At 44.9% G+C, this 18,953-nt stretch overlaps 1 protein-coding gene across 1 annotated transcript in view; it reads left to right on the top strand.

Moving 5' to 3' along the window:
- The window catches only part of RCC1 (regulator of chromosome condensation 1), a 498,237-nt gene extending 481,117 nt beyond the window's left edge, over window positions 1-17,120 (top strand). The window contains exon 7 of the mRNA XM_044060220.1: window positions 15,521-17,120. Within this exon, the coding sequence (XP_043916155.1) occupies window positions 15,521-15,723 (203 nt within the window). The 3' untranslated portion in view covers window positions 15,724-17,120. The remainder of the gene's footprint in view (window positions 1-15,520) is intronic.
- Window positions 17,121-18,953: the final 1,833 nt, after the last annotated feature.

Genomic DNA, 18,953 nt, shown 5'->3' with positions numbered 1-18,953 from the left:
AATGAGCCACTGCACCTAGTAAGGTAGATGTCCCACCCAACAAGTCGTGTCAGAAAATACATATTGCTTCCCCCAACCACCTCCTTCCTCTTATTGGGAGAAGGAATAGATGGATTTCTTTCATTTCAAGACTCTTGCCCCACCTCTTAAAAGATGGCTATGGATTCAACTTTGAAAATGAGGCTTCTGATTCTTGACCATTCTCTGGCTTACTCTTCTCAAATGCACTCTATTGGTAAAGTTCTTTCTGATGGTGACTCCATTTCCCGTGATTCTTCAGTAGAAGACGCATCTTTTGGAGAGAGCTTCTTTAAATATGAAGAATTTTGAATGGGAGTCTAGGCAGATTTCAGAGGTTCAAAAAAGATGCAACAATCTTAGAAATAGGTGCCTCAGCCCCTTCCCCTGCCCCCTATTCTTGAGACCATTTTGGATGTTTGTCCACTGCTGTTGCCCCTAACTCCTAACCTTTGATTCCCAAAAGGCCAGACAAAGTCCCCGATAAGCTGATGTATCCTGTGGTGGACCCTTCTGCAGTTTTCTTATGGTCTGATAAGCCTGTGAATGCCCTCCCTTAAGACGAGGATAAGCAGGGCTATGGATAGGTGATGTATAAAGGTTTATTCCTCCTCTGCCTTGGCATTCAGGGCTACTAATTACCAAACCCAGATGACCAAATATTTGATCTGAAGTGGTTAACTTCATTTGGTCTGCACCCTGTGGGTATCGGATCCGACCTCGGATCCGAGCCGGCAGCTTTACCTAGCTAAAGGTCTGAGCTCCTAGCTCCTCCCTCTACCCATAATCCCCTGCAACACATCCCCCATCCTCAGATCTAGTTTGCCGCGGCTTACAGCAGCTTCTAGAGACGAGCTCTTGGCGTGGGTGAGAGATTTCAAGTTTATAAAAAACTTTAAAATCGCTTTTCTCAAGTTTTTCTGTGTGTGTGTGCTTGGTTTAGCCCCCCATTTACAGTCTAGTGTACTTATTTTAACTTTTTAGTGGTAAATTCTCCAAATTTATTTTTCACCCTCCCCCTAGTGTGTGTGTGTGTGTGTGTAGTGTGATGGCTGAAGGGCCTAAAGCCATTTTTTCTAAATGCACTGAGTGTGGTCATAAGTTGTCCCCAGCAGATGGCCACACTCAGTGCATTATTTGTCTGGGGGTGGCCCATTTATCCACTAGCTGCCAGGTCTGTGCAGCTTTTAACCACCGGGCCATCAGGGATAGGCGGAACAAGCTAATCCTGGCGGGATTGTTACCCCTGGATTCTTCTTCCTCCTCTCCCACTAAGGCACCGGTCGCGGCTGCGGCTTCCGTGCCTTCCGATCCCCCTCCCTTGTTGGGGACTCAAACTCCCTCCGTTTCTCAAGGTGAGGGGGTCTCTTCTTCCTCGTCTAAGGAGAAGAGGAAAGACTAGGACCGGCATAGGCACAAAAGGTGGGCTGAGTCTCATCCCTCGGCCTCGCCAGCTAAGGTAGCTAGTCCCACTAAGAGGGTCTCTGGTAATCCTCATTCTCGGCTCCACTCTCCTTGCTTTTCCCAGGAGCCCGAAGAGGAGTACCGGTCTCCCTCGAGGTCTTCGAGGCAGCCCTCCAGGCCCGCCTCGGCAACCTCCTCCAGATTCACCAGAAGCTTGACCGCAGATTTGGACCGGATGGTGCGTTTTCTTGCAGGCTCAAATGCAGATGGGGGTGCTCCAACCCCCCTCTCCGGGGGGGGGGGAGCTTGGCCCCATTCTTTACCCCGATCGCTCCTTCTCCGACCTGGTATCGGGTTTCAGAGTCTTTGGATCCATGCCGTTTCGGATCCGGGGATCCGTCGGCGCTGACTGTCTTGGTTACTTCGCCGACTATGCCCTCGAGCGTGTCGGATCCTAGCTCTCGGGGCCGAGAGCGGGGGGAACGGTGTCTTCGGCGCCGTTTAGGTCAGAGCACACTTTCCTCTCTGGTCCGACTGTTTTCGGTTCCGATGCCGATCCCTGCATCGGCGCCGAGGGGGCTAAAGGTTCTCCAGTGGATGCCATGGTGGTGGTGGCTGCCACCAAGGAGCTAGCGCAGGAGAGTTCCTTGGTCCACCCTCAAGATAAGGAATCGCGGACGTTGGACCGCATTGGAAAGCGGATGTTTGCTTCAGCTGCCTTCTCTGTGAGGGCGCTGAACTATATGGCGCACGTTATCAGACTCCAGTGAGACTTGATTAAGGAATACGCTGGGGGCCCCCCCCCGGAGTCCATGGCGGCCGAGGACAAACGTATCTTTTCGACTCGTATGGCCCCTCTGAAATCTATTACTAATACATCTATGCGGCTACTCTCCCATGCCACGGAGGGAGCGGCTAGAGCCAGTGGAGCAGGCATTCTCTGTGGCGTGATGCCTGGCTCCGCCTTTGCGATTTTGCGGAACCCTTCAAGGTGTCCTTCGCTAACGTGCCCTTTGGTTCTACGCTCTTTGGCAAGACAGCGACGCTCTGGTCCAAAGCGAAAAGGACGGGAATACGCTGTCTGCCGTCGGGATCCGCTTCTCTAATCCCCAACAGTCCTTCTCCAGGAACCAGAGGGGACAAAAGATGTGGTTCTGGAAATCACAGCAGTCCCGTCCCGCTTCAGACCCCTTGTCCATCAGAGGCAGAGGAGGACAAGGTGGACGCCTGCCCAGAGGCAGTGGGGGGCAGAGGAATCTCTGGTCCAGAGAACCTTTCTCTGAGAGGCCTGTGCAACAGCCCTGAGGGCTTACCCAGCTGTCCCTCTCTGGAGGCAGTCGGGGGGCATCTGTCGGAGCACCTCCAAAATTGGGAGTCCATTACTACCCACCGGTGGGTTCTCAGACTTATATCCAGAGGTTATTCCATTCCCTTCCTGAGTCTACCCCCTCCTTTGAAATGCCTCCCCGATGTCCCACCCGATCAAAGGGAGGCGGCAGCTTTGGAAATTTCGAAGCTGTTAGAAAAAAGGGCCATCCAGCCCGTTCCCCCAGGCCAGTCCGGATTGGGAAATTACTCCAGGTTCTTTTTAGTGCCAAAAAAGATGGGGGAACTGAGGCCTATACTAGACCTCTCATCTCTAAACCTGTTCATTCCCAAGGAGAAATTCCGGATGGTCACCCTGCAATCTATTCTCCCCTTCCTCCAGGAGAATGACTGGATGTGCTCCATAGACCTCAAGGATGCGTACTACCACATTCTAATGGACAGACGATCCAGGAGGTTCCTCCGCTTTCGGCTGGGAGCCAGTCATTTTCAGTTCAGGGCTCTTCCGTTCCGCCTCACCTCAACCCCCAGGGTGTTCACCAAAGTCATGGCGGTGGTCGCAGCCCACCTGAGACTTCAGGGCATTCTGGTCTTTCCGTACCTGGACGACTGGCTCCTCACCACCTCCACTAGGCATCAGCTCTGCTGGGCCAGGGATTATACCCTGGCTCTTACTCGGCTTCTAGATATTACTGTGAACCTTCAAAAAATCATTCCTTCATCCTGTGCAGGTTCTGGAATTTATAGGGGCCAAAATAGATACATGTCACTCCAAGGCCTTTCTAACAACGGACATGTTGCGCAATTTGTCTCCATGTTTTGGCAATTCTCCAGCCCTCAGCCCCACCTGCGGAATTGGTCCTGAGAGCTCTGGACTCCATGGCGGCAGCCATCGGTCTGTCACCCTTTGCGTGCCTGCTTATGAGAATCCTACAATGGACTCTTCAGGTCCAGTGGTCACTCTTGCTGCACCCCTTTAGCACCCCGATTCCCCTGAGCAGGGTTTGCAAGGGCTCCCTTCTCTGGTGGCTGCATTCTCGGGATCTACGAGAGGGGAGACAGTTTGTCATGGCTCAGCTCCAAGCCTTGTTGACCACGGATGCTTCTCGCCTTGGGTGGAGTGGCATTCTATGGGCAGAACCGTCCAAGGCATGTGGGATCCCTCAGAGACCATTCTGCATATCAGTGTCCTGGTGATGAGGGCGGTGCTTCTGGCGTTGCAAGCCCTACAAGACCTTCTTCCTCCAGGAACTATTGCAATTCAGTCAGACAAACATGGCTGTAGTCTGGTGCATCAATAAACAGGGGGGAACCAGATCTTATCCCCTTTGCCGAGAGGCCATGAGAGTTTGGAAATGGGTGATCTCCACCAACCGCTTTCTGGTAGCAATGCACATTCCGGGCCGGATCAACATCCTAGCGGACAGGCTAAGTCGCCTGATCCTCACACCGTACGAGTGGTCTCTAAACCCATTAGTAGCGAAACAGATCTTCCTCAAATGAGGTCTACCTTGCTGCGATCTCTTTGCTTCCCTGGCAAACACAAAGTGCAGCGAATATTTCGCTCTAATTCCCCCAATAGGGGAGAGCCCCAGAGAAGCTCTGGTTCATGCTTGGCCCCCCAGTCTCCTTTATGCTTATCCCCCGCTTCCGCTCATGACAAAGTTCCTGCAGAAAGTCCATCGGTTGGAGAGCAAGATAATCCTCATAGCCCCTTTCTGGTCTCGCCAGATCTGGTTCCCTTAGCTGCGGTCTCAGTGTAGTTCCTCCTTGGATCTTAGATCCCATCCCGGATCTAATTTCTCACCCTGCAGTATTACAACCCCCAAATCTGGGTGACCTCAAGCTCACTGCTTGGTTGATCCAGTTCCACTGATAGCAAGGACTCCCGGTATCTCGTCACCAGTGAAAAGCCATTCTGGTAGCAGCACACAAACCTATCAGAAGGATCTACGGTAGTAAATGGAAACGCTTTCCCATTTTGTCCAAAGACAAGGGCTTGGATCCCTTTACTGTCCTTATTCCGACGATTCTTGAATTTCTGTCCCATATCTTTCATCAGGGAGCCAGTGCATCTACGGTTAAAGTACAGTTGGCAGCCATCTCTCACTTTCATGTGGGAGATGAGGTAGGATCACTGGCTTCCACCAGAATTTGCAAAACCTTTCTAAAAGGCGCTTTCCTGTTAAAACCGCCAGTTAAGTCTCCGGTTCCACCATGGGACTTAACACTGGTCCTGCAGGCTTTGATGGGCCCTCCTTTCGAACCGGCTGCGTCAGCTCAGTTGAAATTTTTATCTTGGATAACAGCCTTTCTGGTTGCAATAACTTCGGCCAGGAGAGTGTCTGAGCTTCAAGCCCTCTGTATGAAACCCCCTTATCTAATTTTTCATAAGGGCAGAGTTTCTCTCCGGACTAATCCTTCTTTCCTCCCTAAAGCAGCCTCTGAGTCGAATATTAATCGGTCTATTAATCTGCCAGTGTTCTTTCCCAGTTTCCAGAACAAAGGGGAATACACACTGCACAAATTGGGTGTGTATAGACCACTGCATTTTTATCTGCACAGGACAACAACTAACCACAAGTCTGATCAATTGTGTCCTTTGCCAAGTTTTCTTTAGGAAAACCTATTACCAAAGTGACATTAGCTAACTGGATTTCGCAATGCATCATAGACGACATATGTTCAGCTACTTGGTCCTCCTCTCATACATTCATTTCCCATTATAAATTGGATTTGATTTCCAAGAGTAGGGCTTCCTTTGGCTCCGCGGTGCTCCGGAATATTCTTCCTTGAGGGCTGCCCAAGGTTTTCTAGGTAGCTGGGGACTTTGTCCCACAGGTTGCAGACCAAATGAAGTTAACCACTTCAGATGAAGTTATGTACTCACCATAACGTTCCATCTGAGTGGGTAACTTCATTTGTCTGCAACCGACCCCCCCCCCTCCATTTCCCCATAACTAGTTTCATGCTTCTTAACCAGGAGAGGATTGTCCATTCTGTTAGGCAGTAGGTTACTGGCCTCTTTCGAGGGTCTTGTGGAGTCCCTATAGGCATCCTCTTTCTGAGGATGGGGGATGTGTTGCAGGGGATTATGGATAGGGGAGGAGCTAGGAGCTCGGATATTTAGCTAGGTAAAGCTGCCGGCTCTGATCCGATACCCACAGGTTGCAGACAAATGAAGTTACCCACTCAGATGGAACGTTATGGTGAGTACATAACTTCTTTTATATCAGTTCTTTACAAAAGGTAAGGTTAGATTTTCAGGGTATTGACTCTAAACAAGTTGTCAGACATTATATTAAATGTAGTTATGATCTTGTGGAGGCCTTGTCCAGAGCAGTTGCTTCAGGCTCTGTAATATGCAAATATGCATTATGCATGGTTGTTTAGTAAACCTTCTCCCAATGACTTGAAAGGTAGTGTTAATCCGATGGTCAGGTAGGAGGAGCATAGTATTAACTCAGTACATCCAAGTGACGCCTCCAGGTGCATCTGCAGTTAATTCCTAATGATGTCTCTAGGTGTCAAATATTGCTTGCTCATATTTGCATCAATAATTCCAAAACCATGCTATGTACAAGGTTTTAAAAAGTTTAATCTTAAAGCTTACGCAATGGCAAATTCAACTGCATTTATATTAGACCTCTGTCTAGTCCAGGTAAATAGATATTAACTGTTTTTATGATATTAATTTATAGTGATATAATTTTCACATTGTTCTAAATATCTCGCCAACCATGTAACACAGAACTCCTTAGTTTCATATAAAAGCTCTGCTAGATGAATAAAATGCTACTTGACAGTATGTGTTTAACTCTAGTGGTTGTTGAGATGTAAGTTTACAAAATATTACAAATGTAGTATCTTTAAGACTTAGAACCTAAAGAATGCTACCACTATAAAAAATAGTTTGTGCTTTTGTTTTGAAGAGTTTGCCATTTATGAACATTTGTTTGAAATGTGAGGACATAATTTGATTCTGTCATAAGCCTTAGGCTCCACCCATTGGAAGTGCAAACTTCCTGAGCTCTATTGGAGTGGGAGTTAAGTGGTAAGAAAGCCCCCTCAGTTCTAGTGTGTTTCTCTGGGGATAGGAACTGAGGGAGAAAGAAAAATGATAAAAAGCAAAGAGGAAGAGAAGGTTGGGAAGGATTACTGCAACAGTGGTCAGTAGGATGTTTACTATTATGGTAAGGTCTTACAGAACTGTACTATGTCCTGACTGAAGTCACTTTTGCAGCATTCTTAATATATGGGAGATTTTCAAGACCTAAATGGAAAGCAGGGGAGTTTTAGAAGGCACTGGAACTGTTGGAGGCCATATAGGACTGATCTAGCAAAAGCAACTCTGGACCTTAAAAATCCATATATCCTATAGTGTTTGAAAGTGTGTACAGATGATCAGGTGGCAGCCACTAAAATGGACCTGGCATCCGCTCAGTTGTAGAAAGTTCCAGATGCTGCTACTGCTGTGGTAGAGCAAGCTCAAGTGCAGGAGGTTAAGGACTTGTCAAGTAGAGTAACAAAATGAGATGGCCTTGGATCCAGCCTGCAACGGTTTGCTTGGAATAACAATTGGCCCAGTTTAGAGTCCAAGAAATGAACAGTTGATCAGATTTTTGAATGGATTTTGTCAAAATAGAATCTTTGACTGCCTGTGAATGTCGAGAAAATGTACACTTCCCCCGATTCTGTGGGTTGGGAAAGAACACGGTTTTATGGCCTGATTGAGTGACAGCTCATTCACTGTGTTGGGCATAAATGATTAGGCCTGAAGATCATACTGTCTGAAAAATAAGAAAGGGGGGTGACCATGAGTGGCTTGAAGCTCCAAAACTCTTCTGACTGAAGAGAAGACCAAAAGGATAGTTTTCCAAGCACAGAATTTGAAGTTTGCTGATGTTTACAGTTCAAAAGGGTAAGGTAAGCTTCTCCAACAAAAAGTGGAGGTCCCAGGTAGTGGTAATGGTCTTTCTAGCTTGTCTTAGATTCCGTACCTTTTAAAGCCTTTAAAGAATTGCTTTATCTCAGATGTGGACATAAGTGGGGGGAGTGAGAGGCAAGCAGAGATGGCTGACAGGTGGGTTTTGATGGAAGAATAGGCCAGACCTGTATGTAATAGTTCTCGCAGAGTTTTCAGAATGGAGAGCATCTCTGGTTGGAGTCCTGTCAATTTCCTTTGCACCAGTAGGTGACTTTTATTTTTCTGTATAAGATTTTCAAATGGTGGGTCTTCTGGCAGCTTGGGGAACTTTGACATCCTGAAAAAGTGGTGCCTGTAAGGAATCGGAACCCTATCAGCCACAGAGTTTGGTTTAGGAATGACGTATTGGAGTGTAATAGTAATCTTGTTTGAGTGATGAGATTCATTTGTTGGAGTTTGTAGTACTTTCCCCGGCTAAAAGAAAGAGGGTATGAATGCTGTCTTGGCCAACATGAAGTTGGTAATAGTCATTTTATTTATTTTTTTTGGGGGGGGGTCTGTAGAAGAAGTCTTGGAATGAGGTGTAGTGGTCTTCACTGTCAACTGAAAGGACAAAACATCTATCCTCCAAGCTGAGTGGCAAGGGTCCCTTGTGCATAACAGTAGTATCTGTTTGGTCTTTGAAGCAAACCAGTCTGTCTGAGGGGTCCTCCAACAGTGGAGAATGTCCTAGAAAAAGTCTGTTCAGGGCCCGTTTGTGAGCGTTCTTTATAGACCTGCTTAAACTGTCTGCCAGCACACTGTCCTGTGATGGGATGCATATGTTTTGTGAGTAACATGTTTTTTTCTGGGTGGCAAGTTCCCAGGCGTCTGAGTAAACTGGCGCACACTGTAAGATCTTGTCATTTCTTGCTTATGTGTATTACATTACTGTTGTGCTGTCTGTAATCGCTTCTAGGGTACCTGGTTTCCAGAGGTGTGAAAAGACCCAAATGGATGAGTGCCCTCATTTCTTTCATGTGTTCTTTTAGTAACATTGGTTGTCATCTGCCCTGCACTCTCCAGTTGCCTGTCCAGGCACTTCATATCTCATCCGAGGCATTTGTGTGCATTTCTTGAACTGGGGCTGGAGGATTGAAGGGAAACCCTGGTTTGTGATTCACCTACTCCTTCCACCACAAGAGCTCTCATCTGAGACCAGGTAAAAGAGGAATCATTGTATCCAGAGGGTGTGAGTGCTGAGACCAAACTGATTCCAGGTAGCATTGGATTTTCCTTGTATGTTGCCTGGTTAGGGGGAGCATTGGAGCTATAGCTGCCATGAACCCCAGAACCCCTATGATTTCCCTGGCTGAGCATTGACTAAAGGGTGCAAAGTTGTGAAAGTAGTTTTGTAAAGCTCTGCACCTTCTCTGTAGTTGAGTCTGCCTTTTGTGTCCAGGTAAAACTAGATCCTGAGCAGATTATTTTTGCAGTTGACTATAAATCTCAGTTGAGATTGGAGGGTGAACTGGAGGCACTGTTGGAGAATTTGAGGTGAAGTAGATGTTCTTCATTCCACATTGCTGCAGTCCTAACTATTGGGGTAGTCCGCTGTCCAGTCGGCCCGAATACCAAAGTATATGGCTGACGTCGGTCAGGGCGCATTAGACTGGCGTCAGTACGTCAGGGTACTAATGCGCATGACCAACGTCATATCCTCAGTCTTTTTTGCCGCATGGTCCGATGCAGAAGCAATTTTGCGAGTGCAGGTTGGCGTTCTGAAAGTTTCTGAAGTCAGAGTTTCAGACCGAATCAAAGTTGGCTAAGTACCCCGTTGGGGAATATTTTGGTTTTTTCTTGCCTCAGTATTTAACCGGATGTCAGAAAAAGTGAATAACTGTATTTCTTGTGGGAAACAGATACCTCATAGGGATTACCATACTTTGTGTATACCTTGTTTAGGGCCTGAGCACGACGTTGTTGGATGCCGCTCTTGTGCTAGATTTAACAAACGCACTATTAAGAGAAGGTTAGACTGTGCCAGGTTAGTGTTTGGGAAGCGTTGTAATTATAAAATGCCGTCGGATGCTCCGGCCGCTTCGCTAAAAAACGCAAAGATAAAGCAGCAAAGCCTAGGGTGGAGGAACCGACAGTCCCAGACGTCGGTTCTTTGGAAGGCTCAGTGGAGCCGGTGGTTTTGCCAGGTGTCTCTTTGGAGTCTCAGGAAGAGACTTTACTGTTACAGGATGTGTCCTCTCAGGAAGTAGGCCAGGCTGAGGGGGCTTCTCAGGTGGCTGTTCTTCCCTCTCTTCCTAAGGTGGTTAGAGCCTCTCCTTCAGTTTCCAAGGCTTCTTTGAGGGGCAGGCCAAGTTTAGCTTCTGTGGGGGTTTCTCCTAGTACTTCAGGATCTTTGCCTAAGAAACATATGCTTAAAATGGCAGAGGATTTGATTACTATGATTAGGGTTCTATGCCCCCTCCTGATAAGAGGCCTAGGGTGGAACCTGAGTTTGAGAGTTTTGAGCAATGCTCGGAGGCTTCAGAGTCTTCGGCTGAAGACTTGCAGGAGTACCCTCCTTATTCTGATTCTGATGTGGATGATTCTACTCCTTCTGCTTCTCCTCCTGAGGATTTTTCATTTTCAGAGACTCTGCATTCCATGAGGGAGCATTTTAAATGGGAAGGTCAAGATTTCTCTGATTCCAGGAAAAGGCTTAGGGAATTCTTGTTTTTACCCCAGCATAGGCCTTTAGCTATTCCACCTGTTTTGAATGTGGTGGAAGATGTGTTTGCAGAGGCTTCCCTGAATCCTGATTCCTTGCCTCCTGCCCCAGTTAAACCGGATAGGTATTATAGGGTGCCTGAAGCTCATAAGTATCTTTTTAAGAGTCCTATGGCAGACCCAGAAACTGTCTCTCAGGGGCCTAAAGGTGTGAAGGCCTCAGTTGTTAAAAATCCTGTCCCTCCTGATAAAGAGGCAAGGGCTTTGGATAGATGGGGAAAGAAAGTGTATACTTCTTCCACTTTAGCCATGAGGGCGTTGAATTGTCAGTTTCACATGTTAAAATATCAGAATTATCTTCTTTCACAGTTGAAATCTAAGGTGGATGCTCTGGCTGAAGGTATTGAGTGTAAAGAGTTGCAGGATTTAGTTCATGTGTCTGAACAGGTAGGTAAACATTCCTTGCAGTGTGGTTTTGATGCTGTGCAGGCCTCCTCCAGGGTGGCTGCCACTGGTTCTGTTCTTCGTGAGGCACGCCTGGCTGAGAGATCAGAATTTAGCTGAGCATGTTAAGACAAGGATTTTGGATGCTCCTTTACAGTCTGATGTGTTGTTTGGTTCGCCTGTGGAAGCAGTTTTGAAGAAAATGGAGGACAAGGCTAAGTCTATGCAAACTGTTAAAGATTTTTGCAGGTGCAGCCTCCAAGTTTAGTAGAAATTGGCCTACTAAGGGATGGACTTATCCTGCTTATGATTCCCAGTCTAGGGGTAGGTCTAGGCGTGGTAGGGGCAGAGCTCAGGGTTCTTTTAGGCCTAGGACAGGGAGTTCCCCTGCTCAGACTTCTGGTGAGGGCAGGGGTCAGTCCTTTCGTAAGCAGACCCAATGACCTACCTTTTCAGCTGCCAGTACATTCTCGCCTGGCAGCACCTTTGGGAGGAAGGCTGTCTCTTTTCAAAGAAAATTGGGATTTAATTACCCAAGACAGATGGGTTCTGGATATTATTCACCACGGTTACAGGTTTTATTTCCATACCTTGCCTCCTTTCAAAGGCATGCCAGACGTTCCTCCTCTTCAAAGGACAGAGGCTCACAAGCAAATTTCTCTGTTGCTCCAAATAGGGGCCATTCAGTCAGTTCCTGTGCCGGAAAGGGGCCTAGGATTTTATTCTCGCCTGTTCCTAGTACCAAAGAAGGGGAACATGTGGAGACCAATTCTGGATTTATCTATCCTCAACACTTATCTGGACATTCCCAAGTTCAAAATGTTGACGTTACAACAGCTTTTACCTCTGCTGGGCAAAGATCACTGGATGGCAACTTTAGATCTCAAGGAAGCTTACCTTCATGTGCCAATCAGACTAAGTTGCAGGAAGTATCTGCGTTTTCTAACTGGAAATTCTCATTATCAGTTCTCTGCATTGCCCTTTGGCTTATCTACTGCGCCCAGAGTATTCACAAAGGTTCTGGCTCCAGTGATAGCTTACTTCAGGCTAAAAGGAATCCAAATCTATCCTTACTTGGACGACTGCCTGATTCTGGCTCAAGAAAAAGAAGATCTTCTACAGCATCTGGAATATGTCATAGCAGTGCTAAGATGCCTAGGGTATTCTGTGAACGAAATAAAGTCCAGTCTAGTACCCTCTCAAGACATGTGCTTTCTGGGTGTGAGACTGAATACAGCAGCCCAGATGGCCTTTTAACCCCGGACAAACAAAAGAATCTTTCCAGTTACTTCCATCATCTATCTCTTCAGTCCGGGCTGACTGCAAGGACAGTCCTTCAAGCCTTAGGGTTCATGGCATCTTGTATTCTGGTGCTTCCCAATGCCAAACTGCATATGAGGAAGCTACAATGGTATCTCAAAAATCTGTGGACACAGCACTGCCAGGATTTGGACACTGTCATTCAAATAATACCTTGCATTCAAAAGGAATTTTTGTGGTGGGCTCAGGAATGTCACCTAAACAAGGGACTCTCTGTGACCCGGCCAGAGGCAAGTCAGATTCTAACGACAGATGCCTCAGATGTTGCTTGGGAGCTCATCTAAATGGAAAGTGGATACAAGACAAGTGGCCTGCCAGACTACAGCATCTACATATCAACATGAAAGAGATGTTAGCAGTTCAGTTTGCATTAATTGCTTTCAAGGAGTTACTTCTTCCAGGGCAGGTGTTGATTCTAACAGACAACACAACTGTCATGTGGTACATCAACAAACAAGGGGGAACACATTCTTACCCATTGTGCAGACAAGCAATGATTTTATGGGAGACTGCACTCAGTCTGCAACTAACTCTTCAGGCAAGGTTTCTGCCGGGAGCACAGAACTCCTTAGCAGATGTATTAAGCAGACAAATCATGGATCCCCACGAGTGGAAACTGGATCTTCATGTATTTCAAAAATTGACAGTGTCATGGGGAACTCCAGACATAGATCTGTTCGCTTCTCCACTAAACTACCAGCTGACAAAGTTTTGCACGAAAGGATTTCATCACACAGCTTGGAAAGTGGATGCTCTTTCTTTCAGTTGGAAAAATCTTCATGTGTATGCCTTTCCACCTCTGCCTCTTCTTCCAAAGGTGCTTCTAAAGGTCAGACAAGACAAGCCAAGGATGATTTTAATAGCTCCAGATTGGCCTCGGCAGCACTGGTACCCATTACTGAGGAGTCTGGTAAGGAAGCCTCCATGGCCTTTACCCTTGATTCCACACCTGTTGTCTCAGAGGGACGGTCATCTGCTCAATGTCAAGCTTCACTCTCTACATCTAACAGCCTGGCATATTCTGTTTTGAAAGACAGCAGGTCTCAGCTTCCTCAACAAGTTTTAAATGTGATTATGGAAGCCAGAAGACCTAGTACAAGGAAAGTGTACGCAGAAAAATGGAAGAGATTTTTGTTTTGGAGTGCAGCAAACAATTTGGAGATTACTGAGCCAACTTTGAGTGTGGCTCTTCAATATCTTACTGAGTTACTGGACAAAGGTTTGTCTTTCTCTTCCATTAAGATTCATGCTGCAGCAATTTCAGCTCACTATGATTGTGACCCACCATTGTTTTCGCATCCTTTGTTCAAGCAATTTCTTAGAGGGGCAAAGAATATAAGACCCCCACGTAGAGCTCCTACTCCTGCTTGGGATCTCAATTTTGTGTTGGAGAAACTTACTCTACAACCTTTTGAGCCTGCGCTACTGCTGAATTGAAATACTTGTCATGGAAGACTGCTTTTTGTTGGCCATTACTTCTGCAAGAAGGGTTTCTGAGTTGCAGGCCCTTATGGCAGTGGAGCCTTTTTTGATTTTTCATAAGGATAGGGTATCTTTACGCACTAATCCTTCCTTTATGCCTAAGGTGGTTTCTAGTGTGGCTTTAAACCAAACTATTCATTTGCCTACCTTTTATGCAGATCCCCAAAATAAAGGGGAAAAGATTTTGCACACTTTAGATGTACACAGGCTATTGCGTTATTATTTGAGCAGGACTAAGGATTTTAGGCAGTCTCAGCAGTTGTTTGTTTCTTTTGCTTTGACTTCAAAGGGCAAGCCGGTGTCAAAACAAACTATTTCTAGGTGGATTGGGTGTTGCATTACATTTTGTTATTCCCATCATGGCAAGGAGATTCCAGCTGGGATTAGGCCTCATTCCACTAGGGCTACTGCCACTTCCACAGCATTTCTAAGGGGTGGCAACTAAGGATATTTTGGAGGCAGCTACTTGGAGTTCAGTGCATACTTTCTCTAAGCATTATCACCTTCCTCTCTACTCTAAGTCTAGGGCTGGTTTTGCCACAGCTATTTTGCAAGGCATGTTGTCAGTTCCTGCTTCCTTATGATTTGCCAGCCTCCCTTACCTCTGCTTTGGGATTCTACCCAATAGTTAGGACTGCAGCAATGTGGAATGAAGAACATAGTACAGTTTTGTACCTACCATAAATGTAGATGTTCGAGGATCCACATTGCTGCAGTCCAAATTACCATCTCTCCTTCCATACTTTGTTTAGGGGTGGTTGTGTAGGTGAGGATATATTCTGCTAATTGTGTATATATTGTATATATATATTTTTTGGTGCAGGTATTTTGGGAGTTTTTGTTTTTGGCCTTATCTTTTCAGGGTCTTCTGACATCTGGGGCAAGAAAAGACTGAGGATATGACGTCGGTCATGCGCATTAGTACCCTGACGTACTGACGTCAGTCTAATGCGCCCTGACCGACGTCAGCCATATACTTTGGTATTCGGGCCGACTGGACAGCGGACTACCCCAATAGTTAGGACTGCAGCAATGTGGATCCTCGAACATCTACATTTATGGTAGGTACAAAACTGTACTTTTAGATTAACAGATCCTCTAGGGAAAAATCTGAAATCTCTGGGTTCAGCATAAGGCGATCAATTGGTGCCATACACTGTGAAAAGTACAAAAGGCAGAGTTTTAAACTGATAGGGAGGTGATCCAGTATAAAACCTGAGGGATCTCCTGCAAGGTGTCCAAAGTGGTACATGGGAAGGTAAGCGTCCCTTTAGATCTGGGGGATACTAGGAAACAGAGGGCAAAACGGAAGGTGGAAGTGTGTGCAGGGAGAGCATTTTGAAAGTAGATATGTTTGTGTTTAGTAAGGAAATGGCCAGTATGGGTCTCCACTGCCCTTTCCTTGACACTAGGAAAAGTCATGACATAGGCCTCTTGTCATGTCACATTTTTTTCAGGAGTTTTCTGGGTGCATACCTCACAATTTCCACTATGACTGAACATGTTTTCCATCCTTTGTCGCAGATGAACAGCCATGGAAATGTTCCAGGTTTGTATTTCTGTATCTGTTATCTTTTAAATACAGCTCACCCTAGTTCCATGCGAGCAAAACTGGGGAAGTTTAGGCTTGTCCTTAGCATAGCAAATGCTGGCAGGCAAGAAATACATGCACCCAGGTATGGGAACTGGAACTTGAACAACTCCGCTATGAAATGAAGCTCAACTGTAACCAGTACATAAGATTCCTGAAGATTGGTTAATGGAGTAGTTGTGTGTGTGATTTCCTCATGCACCCATATGATCATGTTGTCTTTTTTTAAATAAAACTTTGCAGGTTTTGGGCAGTGTATAGGTAATGAGGTTTGTTTTGGTAATGTGGTTACTGTTCTGTGACAGTCTTATTTTATCACTATGTATTTTCTGTCATTCTAGGCCATATATTTTCCTGGGGAATGGGAACAAATTACCAGCTGGGAACTGGTGAAGAAGATGATGTGTGGACTCCTGTAGAAATGACTGGCAAACAACTTGAAAATAGGACGGTCATATCAGTTTCCAGTGGCGGACAGCATACAGTGCTGTTAGTTCAGGACAATTAACAATGACAGCTGTGCTGCGCATTATTCAACTTGTAACACTGACTTGGCTTTAGTATATCAATAAAGCAGTGTTGTAGTCAGCATATCTCCTTTATATTCAAATTAGCATGGTTTGCATGGCAAATCATGCATACGTGTAATGTTTCCCTGCTTTTCTAGGATTGTTCTGTACAGGCTTGATACTTCATTGCCAGAGTATTCTCAGTAAAAGCAGAACATTTCTGAACAGCAGAGCATTGATGACTGCCAAAGTCTCATAGGTTAATGTTAGACCTGTTTTAATAGTTTGGGGGGGGGGGTCTCTCATGAATGTAATCAGTATGTTTAAAAAAAGTAAATCACTGTATAAAACTTAAATGCAATACTAAAAGTGGTTGAGATTGAATGAATGTGCTGGGTACCAAACTAGTATCCTCTTTGATTCATATGTTTTATTGAATATAAGCTGCTGTTTCCCTTGCTCTGCTTTCGCTCTTCCAACAAAAGTGATACGACTCAAAGGTCACACTTCATTTTATTATCATCTTCTACATTTAGCTGGCTGTGAGGCAGAAAAATGTTGCAATAAGTGATGTGAGGTAATTAGTTTATTTTTTTATTGATATTTTAATAATGAGCTTTCATTGTTTTGACATTCTTCCCCCAAATCCGCAGTTTGTATTTTTTTTCGGTTCCTTCGTGGAGTATTTTTAAGTGTCATTTTCTTTTCAGCTTTGTAAATGGAACTTTTTAAAATGGCCTTTACTGGTCTTGCACACTTTTTTGGGAATTTCACAGAGGTTGCTTTCTTCGGCTTTAACGTTCTTGATAAGTTTACTATAGATATACATTTGTTAAATGTTCTTTTCTGTTGAATGTTGTAATTGGTCATTTCTTCTAGCCATGTTTTACTAGGATGCTTCCCATGATGGAAGGAGTAGGCATCCTTTATCATTAGCAGACATCTTTATTCCGGAATAATTAAGGATCTTTAATTATGACTGCCCACTGTATAGGAGTCTGAACTTTATTTAGATGTCTCTTGTCATCACCCCATGTATACTCTTGTCAGCATACCAGTTAAATTTTTATCGTGGCAAGTAGTACTTGTATGTGATAGTGTCTGTCAGCTTGCCTAAGTTATGCCATTGCTCAGTTTGTGGTTCCATGAACAACTGCAGATTCTTTCAATTTGTTCACTCCTAAACTCCGGGTGGGTTAACATTACTTTTTAAATCTTAGTCGGAGCATTTCCCACTTGTAGTTGAGGGATTGCATTCCTTTGTGAAATCCTCATATTAAACAGTTGTTAATTTACAATGCCGATGAGTATTTTTTTTAGAAATCAGATGTACATCGGAGCTGGTTACTTCAGTTCAGTGTGCTGCAAAACTAATAATAAAGGCTATTTTTGAGTAGGTTGTCTTTCTTCTTTTTAGAGATTTTTGTGATGTTTTCCACAAAAAAAAAAAAAAATGCATGATGGAATAGGGGTGGATGTTTCATATTAAATGTTGGAAGATACTTGACTGTGAAAGAGTAATCTGAGAAGGTGTTATTGAGGAATGTTCTATTTACTAAAATTTTCATTGTGATCAGTGTCAGTACAGCTTATCTGTGGAAAGTAGCCATAGACAGTGGTCAACTTTTCCCATATGACATCAGTACCAAGAGTGGATATAAATCTTTCTTCCCAGACATTGGCATAGAATTATTCTGTTCCAGTTGGTTGTCATTCTGTTTTGCCTATTTGGTTCCTTTCAGGGGACTTCAGAGAATAAGTATGCTGTTTTGGCAATTTTATTTGCTTTTAATTATTTGCTTATTGTTGACTATTTGCTTTGACTGTAAAAAAACTTGACTTTTTTTAGTTTTTGTAAATGTTATGAAGACTGTTATGTCCCTTAAACATTCAGATCTGCAGAAGACATATTCCAACAGACTGTCATTCACGGTCCCCCTTTCTGTTTAGGTGAGCACCTTGTTTCCTCCTGCGAGTATTGTGCTGGTTTTAAGAAAACTTGGGACCAAAAATGTTGGGTATAGATCGACCAGATAGAAGTAGAGTCCCTAATCCAGACTGACTGCTGTGCCAACGAGAGCCCCCTTTTGGTCACCTTCAGCCTGAAGCAACAAAAGAGAATAGTTTATAGATTTCTATTTGAGGAGACTGTGTAGACAAACATGAGGTTGTGGAGACTGTGCCACTCCCACAGGAGTCTGTAGATGTCTTCCCCATTGTTGGGTTCTGCCTCATGCAATCACCATCCCTGTGTCTTACTACCTTTCCTGAGCCTCTGTAGGCAGACAGGGAATTTAGATGCCAGTTACTTCACAGGCCTTGGGGCTAGAGGCATCCAGCCATCCGGCTTCCTTAGGTGCCTTTGAAATAAATCTGCTTTCCTGGAATTTTTCACCCTCTGTGATTGTGTGGATTGTTATATTTAGGAATCCTTGCACCATTCAGAGATGGCCTTCCCCCCAGCAAAGTAGTCATGACACCCAAGACTCTGGTATCTACCCCCTTGTATTGATTTTTAAAGTTTGACTTCAGGAGAAGTTTTAAATGGTCTGCCAGAGATTGTAATTAGCCATGCAGCCATTCTCTCTTCTCCAATTCATTGGACTCTAATGGAAGGGAGAGATTTGGCTTATTCTTAAATCCCTTTTCATATGTATCACAAGTCTGTTGACTAGAATATTTCCACAGCCACTCCCATCTGATGCATTTACGTTTTAAATGGGACTTGGTGAGCTTTGTTAAAAAAACTCTCCTTAGAAGTGGTGTTTAGGAAGATGAGGGCAAAACAGTTCCCGCATTCATGGTCAGTCAGTAACTGTGGGTACCCACTGCTCCCTCAAGGGTAGATGAGAGCAGAGACCAAGTTCAAGGAGAGAAGCATTTGGGGGGACTCGTAGAAGAAGCAGGGGAAAGCAACACGGAACTGTGTGCAAAGTCCCCAGTATTGGATATGCTTCTGCCTTTTATACTTTGCCTGTCCCCTCAAGAAGTGGAAAGAAAAGCTCTTAAAGGAGAATGGTTTCACCCTAACTTCCAACATTTGGGTGAAGCATATTTTTGTGTAGGTTACTGTCTAGAATTCTGAGCTGCTCCACCTTTTATGGGCATTTCTCCAGGTCCTCCAGATGAGCTGCATTCTGGAGATGCTTGAACAATTGACTACCTGTAGAACAGTGAGAAAATCCCATGAAGAAAATAAGGTTTGACGGATTAACACTCTAGACTTTTC

The sequence above is a fragment of the Protopterus annectens genome, chromosome 1.part2, assembly GCF_019279795.1.
Source record: "Protopterus annectens isolate FY-2018-M chromosome 1.part2, PAN1.0, whole genome shotgun sequence".
Classification (NCBI taxonomy): domain Eukaryota; kingdom Metazoa; phylum Chordata; order Ceratodontiformes; family Protopteridae; genus Protopterus; species Protopterus annectens.
Note: the sequence above shows the minus strand (reverse complement) of the source record. Positions and strands in the feature narration are given on the sequence as shown.